Source organism: Lissotriton vulgaris, chromosome 2_1 (assembly GCF_964263255.1).
Source record: "Lissotriton vulgaris chromosome 2_1, aLisVul1.2, whole genome shotgun sequence".
NCBI classification, from domain to species: Eukaryota; Metazoa; Chordata; class Amphibia; order Caudata; family Salamandridae; genus Lissotriton; species Lissotriton vulgaris.
The window spans coordinates 1,481,605,673-1,481,627,355 of NC_141687.1; the positions used below are offsets into that span (position 1 = coordinate 1,481,605,673).

Here is a 21,683-nt window from a genome sequence, read left to right on the forward strand (position 1 = left end):
CCTGGGTATTTGTCGGTACAAAAAACAAGTGGTCCTAGACTAACGTAGCATGAGTTTTAAATTTAAAGTTGTAGCAATAAATGGCTGAGAAAATATATGTATATATCCTATAAGGCACGTACAGTATTACAGAAACATAAATTTCAATTACAAGGCTACTTGGGTAATGATTGAAAACACAGTTTTAATCATTCATAAATGGTATTTTATCCAAAAAGACACATACAATGTCATATCCACATGGTTATCATCATACAGGAAGTAGTATGTGAAAGATCAGTGCTCCTGTGAGAGAAAATAGGAAAAGGGCGGAAAAGAAAGGCAGGAATTGTTTCAAAAACTTCATATATATGAGATCCTCTGTAAGTAAGAAACGGTCTCTCATCACAATTCAGGCCTACCACTATATGTACAGTAAGACATAGTACATGTTTCGTTTGGACTGTTATTTTCACAGCGTAATCTCTTCTGTTTTTCAAGTGTAGGGGGTCAGGAGAAGGGTGTGGGCCTATTTGGGGGCATTGACGTTACGACCCTGGTGCATAGGGGTTAATATGGTCCTCGGCGGCGGGTCTTCTTCAGGACGGGGGCAAGGGGTATCATGGAATCTGTCAGGTGAGTAACCAAGAGTTGATCAATCATAAATTGCAGAGTTGCAACTATTAAAATGATTAGGCAGAGCAACAGCAAGCTTGTTCTTTTAGGAGGATTGCAAGAAGCTGATCTGCTTTCAAAATAACATATTCATAAAAGCATCGCTTTCTGTGTGTCTACTTAGATATGTCAGTTAATAGTTTCTTTCATTCAGATGAGAGAGCTGCTTCCACTTTCCCTCAGAACATTATTCTGTTCTGACTCTGAGAATCATGATAGGAAAATTGTATTCTGAATCCCACTTCCTGCAGTCATAAGGTGTATTTATAGCCACTGATATTTTTGTGAGTTAGGCCACAAGATTTTATATTTTATATATATCTTCTTTTACAGTAGTTAACTCAGGCCCTCGTACTAAATAGGTGTGCAATTTCTTTTTCTCCTCGTCCAGATTCGAATAAAATCGTTAATGACTGGGATGGCTGCCATGCAGATAGAAGAGGTATGATTTTTTGACAATTTCTGTTTGTTTACTTATTTGGGAATGTCTTAAAGTTTGTTTCTTATTTTTTCATTTTTTTAACCTATTTCTGTGGTATAGCGTGCAGTGCATAACTGATTTGCTTCTAGGCGCTTAAAAAAAATGCTTCGAGAGCCTTGGGAAACGAAAGAGTGTTTAGAGTCGCTGGTTTTCTATTGTTTTCTTTATGCAGTGAGGTTGGTGGTGTCTGATGTACAAGGTTGGGTCATTGCATAAGTGAAGATCTGTTACTGACAAGTACATGTCTTATGTTCTTAACCCCTTCCATGCTGGTGACGAACCCCAGCCGTCATGCACTAAAGTGCTCGTGTGCTGATGACGGCTGGGGTTCGTCATGACCCGCCCCTGTTCGTTTGTTTACCGCACAGGGGCGGAAACGTGCCAGCATGGAAGGGGTTAAAGAGAGTTTTGAAACCACTAGTAGGTTTAGAATGCCCAGACCAAGGCAACAGATGGAAAAAATAGCTTTTGGTTTTATTCCGCAGGTGGGTTGGGACAGAGTCCTAAAGGCATCTGAAAGTGACCTAAAAAAAGCAATGGAAGCAACAGAGAAGTAGCTAGACCGCACCCCAATCATAGTTTACACATTTTGTATAATGTCCTGTGCACTACTTATCCCGTACCTTTAAAATGCTAATTCCTAACTATATAAGGCCTGAAACCTATGTTTTTTTTAAGTGAATTTGCAAGGTTTTTAAAATGCTAATTTCTTACTATATAAGGCCTGAAACCTATGGTTTTTTAAGTGAATTTGAAAGGTTTTTAAAATGCTAATTCCTAACTATATAAGGCCTGAAACCTATGGTTTTTAAGTGAATATATATATATATATATATATATATATATATATACACATATACACAGTCCATCCAAAATGTAGTCTACGTCTGTGTTCGATATCCTAAAACGCATTTCTTTCACTCATGAGTATTGGAGAAACAAAATAAATATATAATCTGTGAATACATTTGGATGGCATCTGAAAGTGAGAGATTATTTGAATGTGATTCTGGATTTTACTGGCGCCCAGCAACAGGTTTTGCAGTGGTAGTCGAAGCTTAGTTTTTCTGCAATCCTTAAATGATGCATACAGGTGTTTTGTGCTTTGTGTAGTTTTTTTTCAATTTTTTTTTTTCTTTCTATTTGTTAAGATGTTGAACCATTGTCTAATACATTGACGTTATTGAGGTGGGAATTTGCTGGGGGTAAGAACACTACAAAGTAGTGTTCCGCAGCAATTGAGGGTATGGCATTTGTGAGAATTTTTATTTGGTGTATCATGATTTGTCTACTGCACCTATTTGGGAATTAACTAACCTTAATTTTAATGCAAATAATGTCTCTGAAGAAGTTGAGCGGATGGCCTTTGTAGGTTTTCTTTAGCTTACAAATTGATCCTAGAATTCGGATGTCTGCCTTTGAACCCTTGAGCTTTAAACCGGATTTACTTGCCCGCTTGGTATTGCTTTGTGACTATATTGCTTTGTAACTATATTGCTTTGTGACTGAGACATTACGGTATTGAACATTGTGTCCTATGACTAGTAGTTAGATTTTCGTATCAGCATGTAAGTGGAAGAAAAGGTTATCTTTTTGTAAGAGGTCAATCAGCGTTTTATGTGTCTTTTGAAGAGTATGTGGAACATGGCTAGCCACAGGGGATGTTAGGGAGGTCAAATCATGTACACTAACTTACTGAATTTATCTTCTTCATTCAGTGGGCTGGAGACGGCACAATAGAATGGAGGACTTCACTGTGTTGAGCGTAGTGTTGATCCTCATGCATGATGAATCTTGATCAGCCATGCCTAGCATGTACTCCCGGAAAGAGATACGTGATTTTCTGTCTTGTGTTCAGGACAGAAATTTTTTGGATGGCCGTCTACGATGTTTGTCCCTAGGTTTGACTGGACCACCATAGTGATAGATGTTTCCAGACACACAGGCTGCCAGCAGTGGGGGCATTAAGTTGTGGAGGCTGCTGGGTCCAGTGTGTTTTTTAAGAGGGTAATCTTCCAGTACTTATTCAAGGTCTACAGTCCTTCATGGAATCTTGTCTGGACTCTCCCACCTACACGATGCTAGGGGGTTTTAATTTTCACCTAGAAAGTGATAAGAATGCAGACACCTTCACTTTACTAGATAATCTAGAGGGTTGTGGACTGACACACTCTTGAAGGCATTTTCACTAACAATCCTAATATTACAGTGGACAAAATAGTGCCCTTAACTTGGACAGACCACATGGCCATCTTCTTCAAACTATCGTTTTTGAAGAATAGCATGTCTGAGTCGAAGAACCTGCCCCCTGCAAAATTTAGACCCTGGCATTAAAATCAAGAAAGACAAACTAGTGGAGACGCTTGATAAAAGTTCACCCGTGCTAGTGCCAGACAACGTTAAGGCGGCCGACAATTATGATGACTGGATTAGGACAGCTATGAATCAGTTGGCCCCGAAAGTATAAATAAACGGCGAAGAAATAAAGCCTCAGCCCCCTGGTGCAACTCAGATCTAAAAACTTATAAAGTCTAAATGCAGACGCTCAGAGTGTGGATGGAAGTCTGACTATAGCGAGCAAGGTAAACTTACCTACATACTAGCACAAGGCAAATATAGTGAAGCCATTAAAAGATCTAAACAGAATTACATCTCAAGCATAATTGAGGCTGCTAAAAACTCTTCTAGAGAGCTTTTTTAAGACCATCCCAGCCATATCCAAAATGCAACAGGAGAATCAATTTACTCCTGATCAAGCCCTGTGTGACAAATTGGCCAACTTCTTTCAGACTAAAGTCAGAGCAGTCTATGACGAATTGTCTGGGAGTGTCCAGCCAATTCGTCATAGACTCCTCTATGAGGTAGAGTCCTCCGACGGTGGTACCAAACATTGGTACCACCGTCGGAGGACTCTACCTCCTTTACCATTGTCTGCCAGTTGACCAGCTTCTCACTTTTAACTGTGGACAAAGTTAACGATGTGTTACTATCTACGAAATCAGGGTCCCAGACAGATCCCTGTCACCCTGCTATTATACACCTGGCCTCGGATAAGATCAGTACTCCTTTAGCCCCACTTCTGAATATTGTCATCAGGTCAGGAACTTTCCCTGCCTCTTGGAAGACAAGATGTATCAGACCCATACTAAAGAAACCTTCTCTTGCCCCTTCTGGGGTGAAAAACTACCAACCTATATCCTGCTTACCACTGGCGGCCAAAATCCTAGAGAAATCTATTAACCAGGAGCAAACTGGCTATCTAGACGCCAACAACCTTCCAGATCCCACCCAACATGGCTTCAGACCACAGCACTCCACCGTGTCATCTCTAATCATGGCCACTGAGGAAATATGCAGGCAGCTTGACCAGGGAAGAAGAGCCGTCCGAATCCTACTAGACCTATCAGCCGCGTTTGATACTGTGGACCATCTAGTATTAACGCTGCAGCTGAAGGCAATAGGAATCAAAAAGGTGGTGCTAACTCATCTCACCTTGTTCCTTACGGTGAGGGAACAGAGGGTGTGTTGGGAAAACTTTAAATCTGAGTGCCTCTCACTCCCCTGTGGTGTTCCCCAATGCTCAGCACTGTTGCCAACCTCATTTAACAACTATGTTGCGCATCTGGCTATGCTGATAAGGGCTCATGGTTTCTTGTTGGTATCATATACCGACGACACACAGATTGTTATCTTCATTTCCTCGAGTGTGGAAACCGTGGCGGGAAGATTTCACCGCTGTCTGAAGTACGTCATTGGTTGGATGCATCGGAGCCATCTTTAATTAAACACAGACAAAACGGAGTATATGAAGTTTGGGATTGGACCACCACTCCGGAACCAAACTTGGTGGTCGGTGGAAGCTGGTCACTCTCCAAATTCTGTGGCTAAAGCGAGGAACTTAGGATTCATGTTTGATTTCCAATTAAACTTTGCAGTACAGATTAACTTTTTGACATCATCCTGCTTTTTTCTACTAAAAACTTTGCGCAAAATGTTGCCTTTTATTCCACTAGACCTCAGGAAATTGGTTGTAGTCACTTTAATTCTTTAAAAAGAGTCGTTGAATCTGTGAAATTAGTTCTCTGCCCTGTTTTGGGACTGAGGAAAGAAATTGCGCTGTTCCAAGTTAAAACCAATTCTCATTTAAAAAGAGTTTTTCATCATACGACTAGTACTCATGTCCCTGTTGACCTGCGGCGATATCTGTTTAGGAAAGGCTTCTCCCATCTAGCGCATATGGCTGCGGGTAAATATCATCTCTCTCGCTGTCAGGAGTCAGAGTTACTGCAGCTGCCTATAGAGCACTGGCTACACCGGAGTCTTCTGGGGTTCCGTAGTGATATCGCCGCAGGTCAACAGGGACATGAGTACTAGTCGTGTCATGAAAAACTCTTTTTAAATGAGAATTGGTTTTAACTTGGAACAGCGCAATATCTTTCCTCAGTCCCAAAACAGGGCAGAGAACTAATTTCACAGATTCGACGACTCTCACTAGACCACTTGGTAATAAGAGTTGCAGAGATTGATATCTAGAACACAAGCTACCCGTTAAACTAGGGGAGATCTGACTGACCCCCCTTGGTGTGACAGAAAAACAGAAAGTCTTGATAAAGGTGGCCATTATCACCAGGATCCACCGAAATGCGTCGACGCTACTCCTGGTATAACTCAAGACTCCGATATTGATGTTGACGCACAGATTCTGTAGTAGAAAAACATTGATGGAAGTATAATGGAGCCCGAATGTACAACCTGTATTGAACAATTTTTATGTTTTACTTCTTTTGTCTTTAGTCTCAATTGTGCAGGCCATAATTGATTGTCTTGTTTGTTTTATTTATTTTAGATTAGGGCATTAGATTAGTTAGCCCTACACGATTGTTTTTTTTCACTGTATTCATAATAAATGATTTTTTATCTTTCATTCTTTGGTGTATAATATGATTGTACTTTTTAGGTCGAGTTTACTCGAACCTATAGCTGTCCATCCAAAAGCTGACTTTTTACGATGCGGATTTTCAAAAGTTCACGTGAAATCACGTGACCACAAGCTCCTTCGTGCACGAGCTTGCATTTCCCCACAGGCTTCCCCCTGCCAGCAGCATTTGCCACATCAAAGGCTTCAGCTGCCCCGCCCCCGCCGTCACTTATTCACGGCCGCGCCTCGCATTTCCCCACAGACTTCCCCCTGCCAGCAGCATTTGCCACATCAAAGGCTTCAGCTGCCCCGCCCCCCGCCGTCATCTAATTATTGCATTCTGCGCACTGTCCTTTCCCTTGTTAAATGCTTCTATCTACATAGATGGAGCTACACACTGCAATCCGTGCATTGCCCTACTCCGTGTTCGGCCCTCCCCCAGGCATTACCTCAAGTTGCTGTTTTAAAAAAATATGCTTTTCTCGACATACATGCAGCTACACTTCGTGCTGTGCCCTACTCCGTGCCGTGCTCTTCTCTCCCTATGCTGTGACGTCCGACCGCCACCTTCCAACCGTCACTGCTAGTTTTTCAATGCTTCTATCAACATGCATGCAGCTACACGCTGCACTCCCTGTGGTGGCCTACTCCGTGCGGGACCCTCCCCAAGGTATTACTTCATGTTGCTGTTTTTAAAAAAAATGCTTTTCTCAACATACATGCTGCTACGCTCTGCACTTCGTGCTATGCCTTACTCCGTGCTGTGCTCGTCTCTCCCTCTACTGTGACGTCCAACCGCCACCTTCCGCTCGTCACTGCTTGTTTTTATTTTTAAATGCTTCTATCTACATAGCTGGAGCTACACGCTGCACTCCGTGCGGTGCCCTACTCCGTGCGGGGCTCCCCCCAGAGATTACCTAATGTTGCTGTTTTAAAAAAAAATGCTTTTCTCAACATACATGCAGCTACACGCTGCAATTCGTGCTGTAGGGCACATCACGAAGTGCAGCGCGTAGCTGCATGTATGTCCACAAAAGCATTTTTTTCGACCCGCCGCCATTCACAGCACTCCGTGCTGTCCTCTTCTCCAACATCACGTCATATTGTATTTTTTACATGCTTTTCTCAACAGAAATGCAGCTACGTGCTGCACTATGTACAGTGCCCTACTCCATGCAGTGCCCTCCACCACCATTGCCTCATGTTGCTGGTTTACACAAAAATGCTTCTGTTGACATAGCTGCAATTACACGCTGCACTCAGTGCTCAATTATATAGCTGCGGTGAGACAATTTCTTAAAAACGATGTGCCATGCCGTGACCAAGCACATTGTTTTTTTTTTTTTTAAATTAAATTTATACTTTATTGCACCTTCGATGTAAGCACACAGCACTCATCGCCTACAACCCGGAGGCCGGCGGCAACAATAGATAGCACCTAGGACCATGGGCAGTAGTCTCATACACAGCCGTAATGCCAGCATCCCGGAGGCCTGGCGGCGTACACATAGGAAAGAAAAACCGTTCTGCAGGAATAGCTTTTGACAGATATCATGAATAAAATAGGCAATGCTGGTACCGACACCCATGACCATAGATTGGTGTGCAAAAATAATACAGTTGGGTCTAATGTGCTAAACAAAATCTCGGAATCATGGAAACAAAATACCCTGTAAGAGGGAGGAAAAAGAGTGCAATAAACCCACAGACGAGCAAACCCCCACTCCACAAACAAGCCAGCCTACCCGTACCCGTGTCCACCCAGCCACCTGCTATAACTACTGATTCTACAGATAAACATTGCACCTATGGCTAAGGACCCGGGGGCCCTATGGTGTGATGCGGATTTCAAAAGGGACCGCTAAGACCACCCACCCTACACAACCATCCCGGGGACTCACGCACCTAACTTCTCAACTAGCAGCAGCAAGGAACCAGACAGCCACCTCCGGGAAGAGGACAGTCAACCATGTAACATGTCAACCTCCACCGCCTCCACCCCACCCTCCTGCAGCTCATCCAACTCCTCCGCTTCAGGGTCCGACTCATCGCCCCCTTTGGCACACTGATATTCCCTATATAACCCCCAGAAATTCTTAGGGCGACTCTTTGGGGGAAGCAGTTCATTGTACACCTCAGATTGTGTACAGCAATACAGCAAATCCGTCTCCCAGCGCCTTCTAGTGGGAACCGGCCCCCTCATCCAGCATGACGCAACCAAGCGCTTGGCCGTCAGCAAAGCAATGTCAGCCAAGCGTCGCACCGCCACTGGCAACGGTTTGGAAAAACCCAGCAGCGCCAGAGCCGGGCATGGCAGAACCTCCACTCCCAACATCGTACTAAGTTCCGAGAATACCTCCCGCCAAAACGTATGAATATTAGGGCAAGTCCAGGCAATGTGCAAAAAATCAGCTGAAGGAAAATGGCACCGCTCACACTCCGCCGACTCCTGCAATCCGTACCTGTGCAATCTTTCCGGTGTGTAGTAGACCCGCTGTAAATACTTAAAATGTATCAAACAATGTCTACTATTAAGTGAGATCTTTCTAGTGTTCGTACAGCAGTATTGCCACATCTCATCCGAGATCGTCAACTGGAGATCACACTGCCAGGCCAATCTGGCCTTGGAGAGCGGGTACTGCCGGTGCCGATCCCCCAGTTTCTTAAGGTTTGTTACCAACTTACTGGACGATGGGTTCTTAATAACATATGTGAGCTCCGGCACTTCCTGCGGCTCTGCCATTTCCGGGCCCAGCAACACCTGCAACGCCCTACGGACCCGATGATATTGGAAGCTATGTAACAGCGTCGTCCCAGAGTGGCATTGGAGAACCTGTTGCGATGTCTTCACCGTGCCGTTCAAAAAGAAATCCCCCATCTTTTCTATGCCCAAGTCCCGTAATGCCTTCAGGACTCCCTTCTCTGTCAGCGGGGCCAACCACACCGCCCATTCCACTCGCAAAAGGGGAGAGTACAAGAGCTCGCTATCTCGGGAGCGGACTAGCTCATGCCAAGCGTGGTTCGTGGCTGCAATAGAGTCCAAATTACCAACCCTACGATCAACAGGACAGCATATTGTGGCCGGGAGTGGGGTGGGGTCAGCGAAGAGGCGCTCCAGCTTCACGTGTGCGATGCCATGGTCCCCATGGATCCAAGTGTGGAGATGAGCCCGTTGTGCTATCCTGTAATACCGTTCTAGGTCAGGAGCCCCCAGGCCCCCTCGTTCATAGGGGAGCATTAAAGTTTGCCATCGAACCCTTGGTTGTTTGCCCCCCCACGCAAGCCTGATAAGCGTCTGCGTAAGCTGACGAAAAAAGGCCTTAGAGAGCACGACCGGTATATTAGCAAAGAGAAAGAGGAACCTGGGAAGGACCACCATCTTCATAATTGCTATCCTGCCCATCAGAGACAGTGGGAGCCTGCACCACACCTCCACATCATCCACTAGTTTAGAGTACGCTACACCATAGTTCTCGCGTACCAGAATCTCAGGATCGGTGTGAATATGGATCCCTAAATAACGAATAGAGTCCGTGGTCCATTGCAACGGGTATTCCGAGTCAAACGGGAGGGTCACCGGGGTCAGAGGGAGCGCCACAGACTTGTTCCAATTGACCCGAAGGCCCGAAAGAGCTCCGAACCTCACCACTTCCCGCAAGACAGACGACAGATTCGCCTCCGGCTCTCGGACATATAACAGAGTATCGTCGGCGTACGTCGATATGCCAATCTGATAGGTAGGGAAGTTGATCCCTTCGAACCCATGATGTTCCCTAATAGCGCAGGCTAGAGGTTCCGCCACCAAAGCATACAGAAGCGAGGAGAGGGGGCAGCCCTGCCGAGTGCCCCTACTGATCTCAATTAGGGCAGTGACCGAGTTCCCTATCTTTAACGGCGCAGTCGGCTTATAGTACAGAGCCCCTAACATCTGAAGGAAAGGTTCGCCGAGCCCATACTTACGCAGAACCCTGAGCATAAATGGCCACTCCACTGAATCAAAGGCCTTTTCCATGTCCAGGAAGATAGCCACAGCCTTGTGCTCCTGCCTGACATGCTGAATGGTGCCTAGCACCGTACGAATATTGTAAGTTAAGTTCCGTGCGGGGACAAACCCTGCCTGTTCCGGGGCAACCAGGTCTGGGACAAGTAGAGCCAACCGTGCTGCCAGAACTTTTGCATATAACTTGGCGTCTACGTTAATCAGTGAGAGCGGCCTATACGATCCACACTCGTTGGGGGGTTTTCCCGGCTTCGGGATGGTAATGAGAAGCGCCTCCCTCATAGATTTCGACATACTACCCTGTTGACAAATGTCGTCAAAGAGGAGCATCAAGTAGGGTACTAATTTGTCTTGAAAAGCCTTATAGAAGGCCACCGTAAGGCCATCCGACCCCGGAGCGCTGCCTGACCTCATCCCCTCCAGCGCCTCCGTAATCTCCTCTTTCTGGAATGGTGCCATCAGAAATTCTCGCTGCCAATTGGCTAAAAAGGGCATCTGGATGTAACTCAGATAGTCATCTATTTCCTCCTCCAGGTGGCCCGATCTCGATTTATACAATGCAGTATAATAAGCATGGAATTCCGCCAGTATATCCTGTTCCCCGGTAACCACCTCACCACTAGCTGTTAATAACTTCTCAACCACCAGAGGCGGTCTGCTATTGCGCATCAGTTTAGCCAGCAGGGAGCCAGGGCGGTCACGTTCCCCGTACGTGCGTGCTGTGGCGTACTTTCCCATATGCTGTATCTCCCTATCCGCCTCATCATGGAATTCCGATAGCAGGGGTTTAAGCCTCTCAGTCATGTTCATATCTCCTGCACCCCCGCTTGACGTTCGAGATCAGACAGTTGAGTTTCCAGGTATTTCAATCGCTGCCTGATAGCTTTTAGCACCCCTGAGTGTTTGGCCATCGTCATCCCACGTATGTATACCTTGAATGCATCCCAGAGCACCTGGACACTATCCACAGACCCCACATTAGTCGAGAAATAAGTGTCTATATCCTCAGCCAATTCCCCTCTGAAGACCTCATCTAGAAGTGAATAAGGGGGGAACCTCCAGGTGAACGGGGGTATCCTTCTAGCCGGGGCCTCTAACAGCAAAAGCAGTGGCGAGTGGTCAGACAACGTGCGGGGCAATATTGCACATCCCCTCACGGAATTAAGGAGGGAGTGGCAGACAAACCAATAATCAATCCTCGTGTGTATGTTATGATAGGCTGAGTAATGAGTGAATCCACCCTTCCCTGGGTGCCTATGACGCCACAAATCCAGCAGATCAAGTTTCACCAGCTCCGCTTGCATAAGTAACGCCGAGGCCGCTGGGGTCTTGGAAGCACCAGCCGACCTATCCAGCTCCGGGTTCAACACGAAATTGAAGTCTCCCCCCACAGCAACCTGGAACCCTCATACTGTCTACAGAGGTCCGCCAGTGAGGTGTAAAAAGCGGGTGTGTCGTGATTGGGGCCATACACATTCACAATCAACAAGTCGTGGCCCTTCCCCACACAGCGGGTAACAGCGTACCGACCCTCCGGGTCCACAACAACCTTCTGCAGTGTCAACTGAGATTTAGGATTAGCCCACGTAAGCACACCCCTCGCATGTGTAGTGAACCCTGCAGCAACACAAGCACTCCCCAGACCCCTGGTCAGCAACATAGGACTAGTCAGAGGCAGGTGGGTTTCTTGCAGCAGGGCGAGATCAACCCGGTGCCGTTGCAAATAAGCTAGTACCTTCCTGAGTGTACGGAAATCATTCAGCCCCCTCACATTCCAAGATAGCAGTCTGAGAGAGTTGGGGCCACTCTCCGGCCCTAGAGTCTCAACGCCCGCCATTGCAGGGACAGGGAACAAATCAGCGTCGCACAGGTGGCACAGTAGACACAATCCAGTAGTAGGCCGCACTAAACCCCCCCCCCCCCCCCCAACAGACCCCAAAAGATATGCATAACATGGTCAGCAAAAGAAGAATAAGGCAACCGCCCACAGCCGACCAACCCCAACCCGGTCAGACAGGACCCACCACCACCCACCATCCCCCTACCCCAGAAAAAAAACACACACTACAGACCCAAGGGGCCCTCAGAAGAGCCAAAAGCCGAAAGCGTAGGGGCAGAGGTTCCCAGTTAGACAGCTGTACAATTGGGTCAAGGACCTCAAACCTCGATGACTCCACCACCCTGCCCCCCAGCACCATTCAGCACCCTCACCGGCTCAAAAACACACCATCAAGGAACTAGTCCCCCGCGCGTGGGAGAGCCTACCCCAAAGCTACCAGCAAACAGTAAAAACGTGCTGCCGCTATACCCCTAGTGCAGTCCACCAGTAGCAAGATCACACCCCACAATTTCAAGTAAGTAGGCTCACAGCACCTGCAGCAGAGTCAAAAACACACGGAAGGGGCCAGTCGACCCAGAGAGGAGTCCACATATTCGATTACCCCTGGCCGTCCATGGTAGCAGCCTCATCCGTGTCCTCACGTTGGCTCCTCGGGCTGTCCAACCCCATGTCTCTCATCTGTTTCTTATACGGGGCGAAGCGCTTCCTCTCCTCCTGCACTCTTGCCGTAAAGTCCGGATAGAGGGAGATGGTCATGCCCTCGTATTGCAAATTTCCTTTCTCCCTCGCCAGCCGGAGCGCCAAATCTCTGTCCCTATAGTTCAAAAGCTTCGCAATAATCGGCCGCGGTGGGAGTCCTGGTTGCGGTTTCGGCCCCAGGGTGCGATGAGCCCTCTCGACGATGAACATAGGGGAGAAGACCTCCTTCCCCAACAGTGTCCGGAGCAGCTTCTCCACAAACAACTCCATTTTGCCAACGTTGGTAGATTCCGCCACCCCAGTGATGCGAACGTTGGAGCGCCGTGAGCGTGCCTCCAAGTCCTCCGCCTTGTCCTGAATGACTTGGAGTAGGCGTCCAAACTGCTTGCAGTCTTTATCCCATTCCGTTTGGGCTTCCTCCGCTTCCGTTAGCCGCCGTTCCGCCATATCCAGCCGTTCAGCATGCTTATCCACCCTCTCAGACATGCGGTCCATCCTGAATGACAGTGCATCGATTTTAGTGCCAATCGCCGCCATGCTGTCCTGTAAACCCTTCTCCATTGGCGCCCAGCATTTCACGAATGTCTGCACACAATGAGCTGTCGGATGCCGTAGGCCGCGGCGAGGCATCCGGGGCCGGCCCCTCTGCACCTTTCGCTTTCCGCTGATCAAACGACAGTTTGGGTTGATTCTTGTCGCCTTTCCCCATAGTGTTCCTGGTTGTCATTCAGCAAGGCGCTCAACCGCCAGCAATATATCAGAAGCTAGTGTTAAGGGTGTAGAGAGGAGACACTGGGGGAGCAAGCTCCGAAGGACGAGATGTTGAGCAGCAAAAAATGCGTCCAAGATGGCGGCTAATCGCCCCTCAGTACGAGTAGGCCTAGAGGCCGGCGAGGCACACCACCAAGCACTCCGTAGGAACCAGGCCACACCAATGTCGAGCAGCCAGGCCACCACACTCCAGAACACTTTAAAGCCGCAGCTCCACAGCAGTCCTTGAGACGCGGAAGGTTCAGGCAACGGCCGACGGAACCCTCCCCAAGTGGATGGCGGCCCGCCAGTGGCTTCCTCCAGTGTCCAATAGTACCTCAAAGCACCAGCACTTCTGCTCCCATCGAATGCACAAACGAAGGCCAGTCCACCACAGCCGCTCACGGGACCATGGCCAGGTATCGCTCAGCAGGACCAGCCGTGTAGTTGCAGGAGAGGCAGACCGGCACCACTCTAGTACCGCAGGCCGCACGTAGTGTGACGCAGCTCGGGCGGCTTCTCAGGATAGACCGTGGACTACGGCCTAGTCCGCCACTGCGTCCTCCTCCAAACAGCAAAGCGACACCACACCGGATTTCAACCGGGGAAAAGCCCCCCACCAGGCCGGGGCGTAGTTAGAGAGTCCACCACAGCTTTCTGAGCTAGCCAGGTGCCGAAAGGATAGGATTGTCGAATATTAAAGGGGCTCAGGCGAAGAGCTCAGCGCTCACACGTCTTTCATGGACGCCGGCAAGCTCCGCCCCCAACCAAGCACATTGTTTATCTGACTATTCTGTGCAAAAGAGGAGCACTGTTAAATTGGCTAACTCCTCATATTGTACGGGCCATATCTACATGCAGGGTGTGGCTTAACAGCTAGGGCCGCCGACTCTGAAGCTGGGGAAGCGGGTTCAAGTCTGGTGGGAGGCTCAATCATCCTGGGATTCTGGACAAATCACTTAATCCTTAATCAATTAATTACATAATTCCAGTTGGTAATACAAAGACGTGTGAGATCAGTTTTTAATTACTTATATAACTTATTATTACTTATTATTTGCCGAAGGTATGCAAATTACTATTTGGAAACACTTCCGCAGTGATAAAAGTAACAAGCATTTACAATGCAACGGTTTCGCCTTCGGAAAAGTTTGAGCTATTGGCATTGTAAATGACAAACTTTTTATTTATGTGTTGGTTTTGAAAACAGATAAATAAATGGCATTCTCATTTACAATGCCAATAGCTTACTCTGTCGCAAATGCAAGACGTATTGCATTTGCACACACACACCCACACAAGAGCCCCCCACACACACACACACACAAGAGCCCCCCACACACACCACACAAGAGCCCCCCTTGGTCTTGGTTGGAATCAGACCCTGGCCTTGGGAGTCACTTGATGCTTCATCTTATAGAGATGTGAACCCTGACCTTGGGGCCTGAGTCCTGGCTCTGTGAAGGAGCTGCTGCTTCACCTTGATAAGGATTTGTGCCCTGTTATTAATCAATATTCCAGACAATACATTTTAATTAAAGACAAGTATCGCATACATTAATACAAAATGCAGTGTACCCAAAATTACGTAAAAGGGAAATAAATGCAAAGATTGAACAATAATTGGAGAACAAAAGGACTACATAACAAAAGATTTATAATAATGCTGTTTGTATTACAAGTTCGATACAAAAGGGGATGATGGACAGAGCGTTTGAGCAAATCAAACACTCACCCCCCAGTCAAATGATCTGGGTTTAATCCATCACCGTTCTTTAGCTCACTCCGCCACCCCAGTTCAGACATGGCTATATGCAAATCAGTCTGACCCTGTGCCTCATGGAAACAGTCCAGCCCGAACTGCCAAGCCATGTCTTCCCTGGACTAGAAACAAGCATCCTGGGACCAGTTTCTGGCATTCCAGCCGTCCTCAACCAGGCTAGCTTGAATCCAGTGGCAAAGTGAGCAAGGGACTCACATCTGCGCATACCCTGCCAATTTAGGGCGAACAAAGCATTACAAAAGGGGTTGTATTACAAGTTCAGTATGTTTTATATGTCAAACATATATACAAGGTGTATAAAGTATCATTTATATATTACAAATAGAGCAAGTATGGAAGGTCTATATCAAAGAGGCTAATGTAAGTTTATACAATTTACAAAAGCTGCAGTGGGGGCATCAGCTATCAGGCACAATGATTTTATAGTCTTAATCCTCAGTATGGTTGACAGCGTTTCGACTGAATCAAAAATCTGGGGTCATCATCATGATAAAGATGAAGACTGAGCACAGGAATGAAAACGTAGATATAATGATTCGTCCAGCAGCGCAATTGTACTTGGTATTCTTCATGTGGGATTGTAGTGTAAAGTTCCATACAGTAGTTCAGAACATATATTGGCAGTACATTGTGGTTCAGCAGCCCCTGGGAGTTATTTTCTGAAGTGCTGTCAGTGCTGCCAAAGATGATGAAGCTTGAGACCAATCAAAGTCCATGTTTCCCACTCAAGAATTCCAAGTGGCCCTACAATTCCTGAACTACAACACAGAACTCCCTGTTCCACTCCACAGGTCTCCCTTTATCCACTACCTCCTCATTTTTGGCTGACTTTCTCTCCCTTGCCCCTTCCTACCTTCGCATAGGCCTCTTTCCTTCTACATAGTTCTCTTTTGTTCTCTTTTCTTTCGCTTGCCCCCTTTCTTTCCTTCTCTTGCTTCTTTCCTCGTCTCTCCCTTTACCTCACTCCCTCTGTCTCCTTCTCTTTCACTCGCTCCCTCCCTTCCCCGCTCCCTCCCTCTCTCTCTGCCTGGCTCCAACACCCTCCGTCTATCGGTAGTGGCGTGTGGCGCAACTCCCTTCTTCCCTTTCTAGTGTTCTGAAGACTTTTCTTCTCTCCCGCAACCAAACGTGGCTCTGAAGCCGCGTTTTGTGTAGGGGGAAACAGGCGCTTGGTTCCCCGTCCTGTCGAATGTTTGTATCCCCAACAGCTGTTAACGAAACCAGAGATAAAGAGACCCGCGTCCCTTCTTGGCTTTCAGTGTTTCTCCATCTGCCCCCGCTTCCGCCCCCCCTTCCCAGCCTACTGTGCTTTGTTCTGCTATAACACCACACCTTTCACACTGCAGGCTTAATTAAAGTGTGCCTGCAGTTTATTTAAAAACAACTAATTACCCCGTGCTACACTGCGAGTCTCCATTAACTCCTCCGAGCTAAACCACATACGCGGCAATTACAGGCGAAAGATTACAGAGGCCGGCCTGCCACAGAACCGGCGCCATTATTAGATTACTTTTGTGGCTGCAGCTAGAGGGAGCTGGGGGAGAGCCGGGGACAGGGGAGGGAAGGGAAGAGAGGTGGGAATGCGGAAGGAGAGAGGGGAAGAGAGCCCGGGAAAGGGAAAGGAAAGGAAGAGAAGAGAGTAAGGAAACGGAAGGAGAGCCGGGAAAAGGGAAGGAAGAGAAGAGAGGTGGGAGTACGGAATGAGAGAGGGCAAGAGAACTGGGGAAGCAAGAGAAGAGAGTTGGGAAACGGAAGGCGAGCGAGCGCACAGCCCCCCAGCGCTTCCTCTCTTCAGCCGGTGTCAATACCGGGTGCAGGGTGGAAGGCGATCTCCCCCAGCTTCTGGGCCGAAGACTCACCCTCGCAGGCACGGCCCCCGTCGCAGCTCCCACTGGCCTCCGCTGACGTCGAGGGTTCCCCCGGAGTCAGCCACTCACAGCGCAGCTCCCGGGGCAGATCCTGATGACGCGGCGAGGCTCCAACCAACGGCGGCGCAGCTCACGGGGACAGGCCCACTGCAGCGGCCAATCAGAGCGCGCCTCTGCCGACGAGCCTCCGAAAAGCCACCAATGCGGTCGCAGCCCCTTCGTGCCTCGGCCAAGGTGCCGAGCAGCTGCCGGTTGACCCCCGGGCGGGACGGGATACCACTATTTGTGAGGACACGGGGGGGGGGGGCGGGCGGGAGAGGACGAGGGGGGCGGGAAAGGACACGGACGTCGGGAGGGAGGCGGGAAACGTGGGGACGGCGGGAGGAGGGACACAAGGCAAAACAGCAGCAAGCACGGCCCGGCCGGACCAGACTCGGGGGCGTTCCCGGCGTCGCGTGACGTCGCCAAAGCCAAAGAATCTCGGGAACGCCCCCGTGTCTGGTCCGGCATTGATGGACAGGCCCCTCGTCCAATGGCTAGGCTCCATTTATGGAGCTAGCCAATGGGACGGGGGGGCGTGTTCCATAGTGCTTACTGTACTCAATAGATTTCTCTGGAGGAGGAGCCTAACGGCTCCGCCCCCCAGCGAAACCTAAAAAGGCTGTTATCTGTCTGTCGCAAAGCCCAACTGGCAACAAATGGCACAAGTTCTAAAATTCGAAGCAACTAAATATAAACCTGCTGTGCTCCTATATTCCTTCCACCCTGTCTACCCACAGTCTTCTGTCCTTTCTGTTCTCCCTCTCCACCCACGTTCACTTCTATCTCTCACTTTTCTGTGCTCTCTGCCATTTTCTGACTTCTCACAGTACTCTTGTTTTTGTACCTCCTGACTGGAATGTTCAATTTAGTTATTGACGTAAGTCCCAGTTGTGTAATTCCCCTGTGTATCGATAGAATGGCCATGTGTAGGGCAGCCACTTTCCGCTCTGGAAGCTTGTTTACTAAATATTTTTGCGCTCCTTAGTGAACCCAGGCTTGGGGGCAGGATGTGGAAATGAAGGAACACATTATATTATTCGGTAAGAAAACGAAAGCCATGCGGCATAATGACATACTGTGGCAGTATTATTTTACTGTTTTGTCATTTTAGCACATGTATAGACTGAGCAAAAGGAGTTTAATACCTAAATACAACAATCCTTTACTGCAAGGTGACCAGTTAAGGCATACAAAAGAGTCTGCCACTGCACTGTACCATGTGCCATACTATTTGTTGAGTTAGAATTTTTTTGTGTGTAAATCTGGAAATTATGCTTTAGATTATCAGTTATGCGGTAAGGTGCTAACTACATAATCATGTAAAAAATGTTGTGGCTTCAGAATCGCACAGCTCACTCACCCTGAGTTTAACTTTATATGAGCAAAAGGATTTTATTTTTGGGGAGTTTTATATAGCACAAACTCTAAGGTATCCGAGCGCTTTACATGAGCACCAGTCGCGTTAGACAGACACATTCATTTAGTTAGACATAGGGAGATACGTGATTTGCCCAGAATCACAGGACGTTCAGCGTCCCTGCTGAAACGCAGACACGGTTCCCCAGCTTTGAGGTCATGCTCAAGCCATTAGGCCACATCTTCTAAATTTTATATTGCAATTCAAAACATTGGAATGAGTGATCTTTTATATTTGCACTTACGATAGTGGAAAATCTGCCAGGATATCCGCCTTTCATTGTTGTATATTTAGGGTTAAGAGCGGAAAGGGAAACACATCGAGGTGCCTATGGAAAATGCCTATGGAAAATGCCCAAAGTTAAATGTTGTTTGTTTGTTCAAAAAGGTTTTGCCTGGCCATTGCCAGCATGGAAGTTCATTGGAAAAGGTAAAGTGGCAACTGTGTTTCTAGGGTGGGGATTGGTAGAGTACATAGGCAAATGTCATAAAGCTGTGGGGAAAGTATTTTCCTTGTCTCTCTGTCTGTCTAATTCCTTTAACCTCATTCCCTGGCTCATGCTTTTTAAGTGAGCACCCAGCACAGCCATCTGCCTTTCCTTTGTCATGGGTAATTAAGCGCCTCACTCCGGGCACCCTTTCATGTCCGGCGAGCAGGCCAATGCCCCCATGCTGTTGCAATAACAGGCTCACGTTTCACCCGGCCCTTGTACCACTACAGAGACACAACTTAACTTTTCCAGAGTCACCATCATTTAAAATAAGACTTATGCTGTTTGTGTGTGTGCATTTGTTTCCTGGATTTTTTCTACTTGTGTAACAGAAATTTAGCAAATGATATTCACTCCTGGGCAAAGCACAAGCTGCGTCAGTTTATATAATAATAAAATATATAATTAATAGGCAATACATTTTTTTTATTGCACCATTTTAAATATTCTATTATGTATCCCGTCGTTGACCTTTGCCTAATGACATTTTACCAGCCTTTTATTTTTAATTTAAAGTGAGAACAGTCAGTATCTACAGTTTGTGCGCAGATCATGATACCTCGTTGCATTTCCGCCTGCGCTATAAACAGCTAACGCTACCCCTCTCTCTGTGGGCTCGTGAACTTTACAGTCCCACTGAAAGCACTAGGACTGCCAAAGAGACTCTTTTCTCAGACCCTGCGCTTTGACAGCACCGGTGGTTGTACTATAAAATCTATGTATGCATGGGTTTCAAAGCTAGCATTTTGTGTTTTTTCATGTCAGATGATGCATTTGAAAGGATTAGTTAGTGGCGTAGACTGGGGCTACTGTGTTTTCTCTTTCCCATAACACTTTATTTTAAAAGTTCGGAACAGGCTCTTGTGACTTGGGGCCCAGCATAGTTAATTAAGGAAGTGCAATGAATAAGTCATCTTAGATAAAGGCCCTCCTTAACTCTCTCTACACCCCTCTCTCTACATCCCTCTCTCTCTACACCCCCCTCTCTCTACATCCCTCTCTCTGCACCCCTCTCTCTACCTCTCTCTACACTTCCATCTATCTATCACCCTCACTCTATCTATCTATCTATCTATCTCGCTATCACCCTCACTCCTACCTATCTATCGCCCTCACTCTATATATCGCCCTCACTCTATCTATCTGTCTATCTATCTATATATCTATCGCCCTCACTCTATCTATCGCCCTCACTCTGTCTATCTATTGCCCTCACCCTATCTATCGCCCTCACTCTATCTATCTGTCTATCTATCTATATATCTATCGCCCTCACTCTATCTATCGCCCTCACTCTATCTATCTATCGCCCTCACTCTATCTATCTATCGCTCTCACACTATCTATCTGTCTATCTATCGCCCTCATTCTATCTATCTGTCTGTCTATCTATCGCACTCACCCTATCTGTCTGTCTATTGCACTCACTCTATCGCCATCACTCTATCTATCTATTGCCCTCACTCTATCTATCGCCCTCACTCTGCCTATCTATCTATCGCCCTCACTCTGTCTATCTATCTATCGCCCTCACTCTGTCTATCTGTCTATCGCCCTCACTCTATCTGTCTATCGCCCTCCCTCTATCTATCTCCCTCACTCTATCTATCACATCACCACAGCATCACTCAGCACCACCACATCACTATGCGATACCACAACATCAAGGAACGCCACAGCATCACTCCTCGCCACTACATCACTCAGCACCACCACAGCATCAATCTGTGCAACCATTCAACAACAACTGGTTCAAATATGTTCTCTCAATGTTTCAAGCTTTATTACAAATGTCACAAAAAGATGTTAATATTTCACTTCTGTTCTTGGATTTTCGTCACAATAAAATACACTGAACATAATCTTCACAAAAGTTATTTACAAAAGTTTAAGCTATTGCCATTATAAATTACAATAACTTTTATTTAAGTATTAATTATAAAAAAAAGCCATTGTTATTTGTAATAGCAATACATCTAAGTCATGTAAATACAAGACATATTGCATTACAAATGCTATAGGTGTCACATTTGTGAAAGTTATAACTATTGGCATTGTAAATGACAAAGCTATTAATTTAGCTATTTTCAAAACCAACACATAAATACAAAATTTGTCATTTACAATACCAATAGCTCAAACTTTCCTAATGCGAGACCTATTGCATTGCAAATGCTTGTTGTATTTTGAGGTATGTTTATGTAAACCTGTATTAATTTAGACTCAAGGGAACTCTTGTAATTTTTTATTCTGATTGCTGCACCTATGTTACACAGTGCTCTTAAGTAAGATCTGTTCTTCTGAAACCAGTTTTAAGAAATGTAGTGTTTTTCCCAATAATAAAGCGAAAAACAGTTCAACCTTTTCTAATGTTAGTAATAATGATGATTGAAGCTTGCAGGCCTACGTTTACTCTGCCGCAAGCCAAGCATTCTTGTTAGCTGCCATTGTTCAGTACATTACAGTAAACGTGCATAATTATTTAGTAGGTAGTCAACTATGTGTATTTTCAAATTTCACGTTTTTTTTACACTCACATATGCCATAGTTTTTCAATACGTTTGTTTGATGTCCTTACAGGGTAGACTGACTGCAAGCACAGTGGGCCAGATAGTTGGACTTCAGTCCGAAGAGATCAAGCAGATTGTTTCAGAGTATGCAGAAAAGGTACGTACTTCCGCTGCGTAAGAACGCTGCTGCACTGTCATTGGTCCGTAGATGGGCTTGTAAAATCTGAATAA

At 46.7% G+C, this 21,683-nt stretch overlaps 1 protein-coding gene across 1 annotated transcript in view; it reads left to right on the plus strand.

Moving 5' to 3' along the window:
- CCDC93 (CCC complex scaffolding subunit CCDC93) overlaps window positions 1-21,683 on the plus strand; it is a 994,005-nt gene that overhangs the window by 237,019 nt on the left and 735,303 nt on the right. Inside the window, exons 10-11 of the mRNA XM_086957357.1 lie at window positions 1,046-1,096; window positions 21,523-21,609. Coding sequence (XP_086813483.1) covers window positions 1,046-1,096; window positions 21,523-21,609 — 138 coding nt within the window. The remainder of the gene's footprint in view (window positions 1-1,045; window positions 1,097-21,522; window positions 21,610-21,683) is intronic.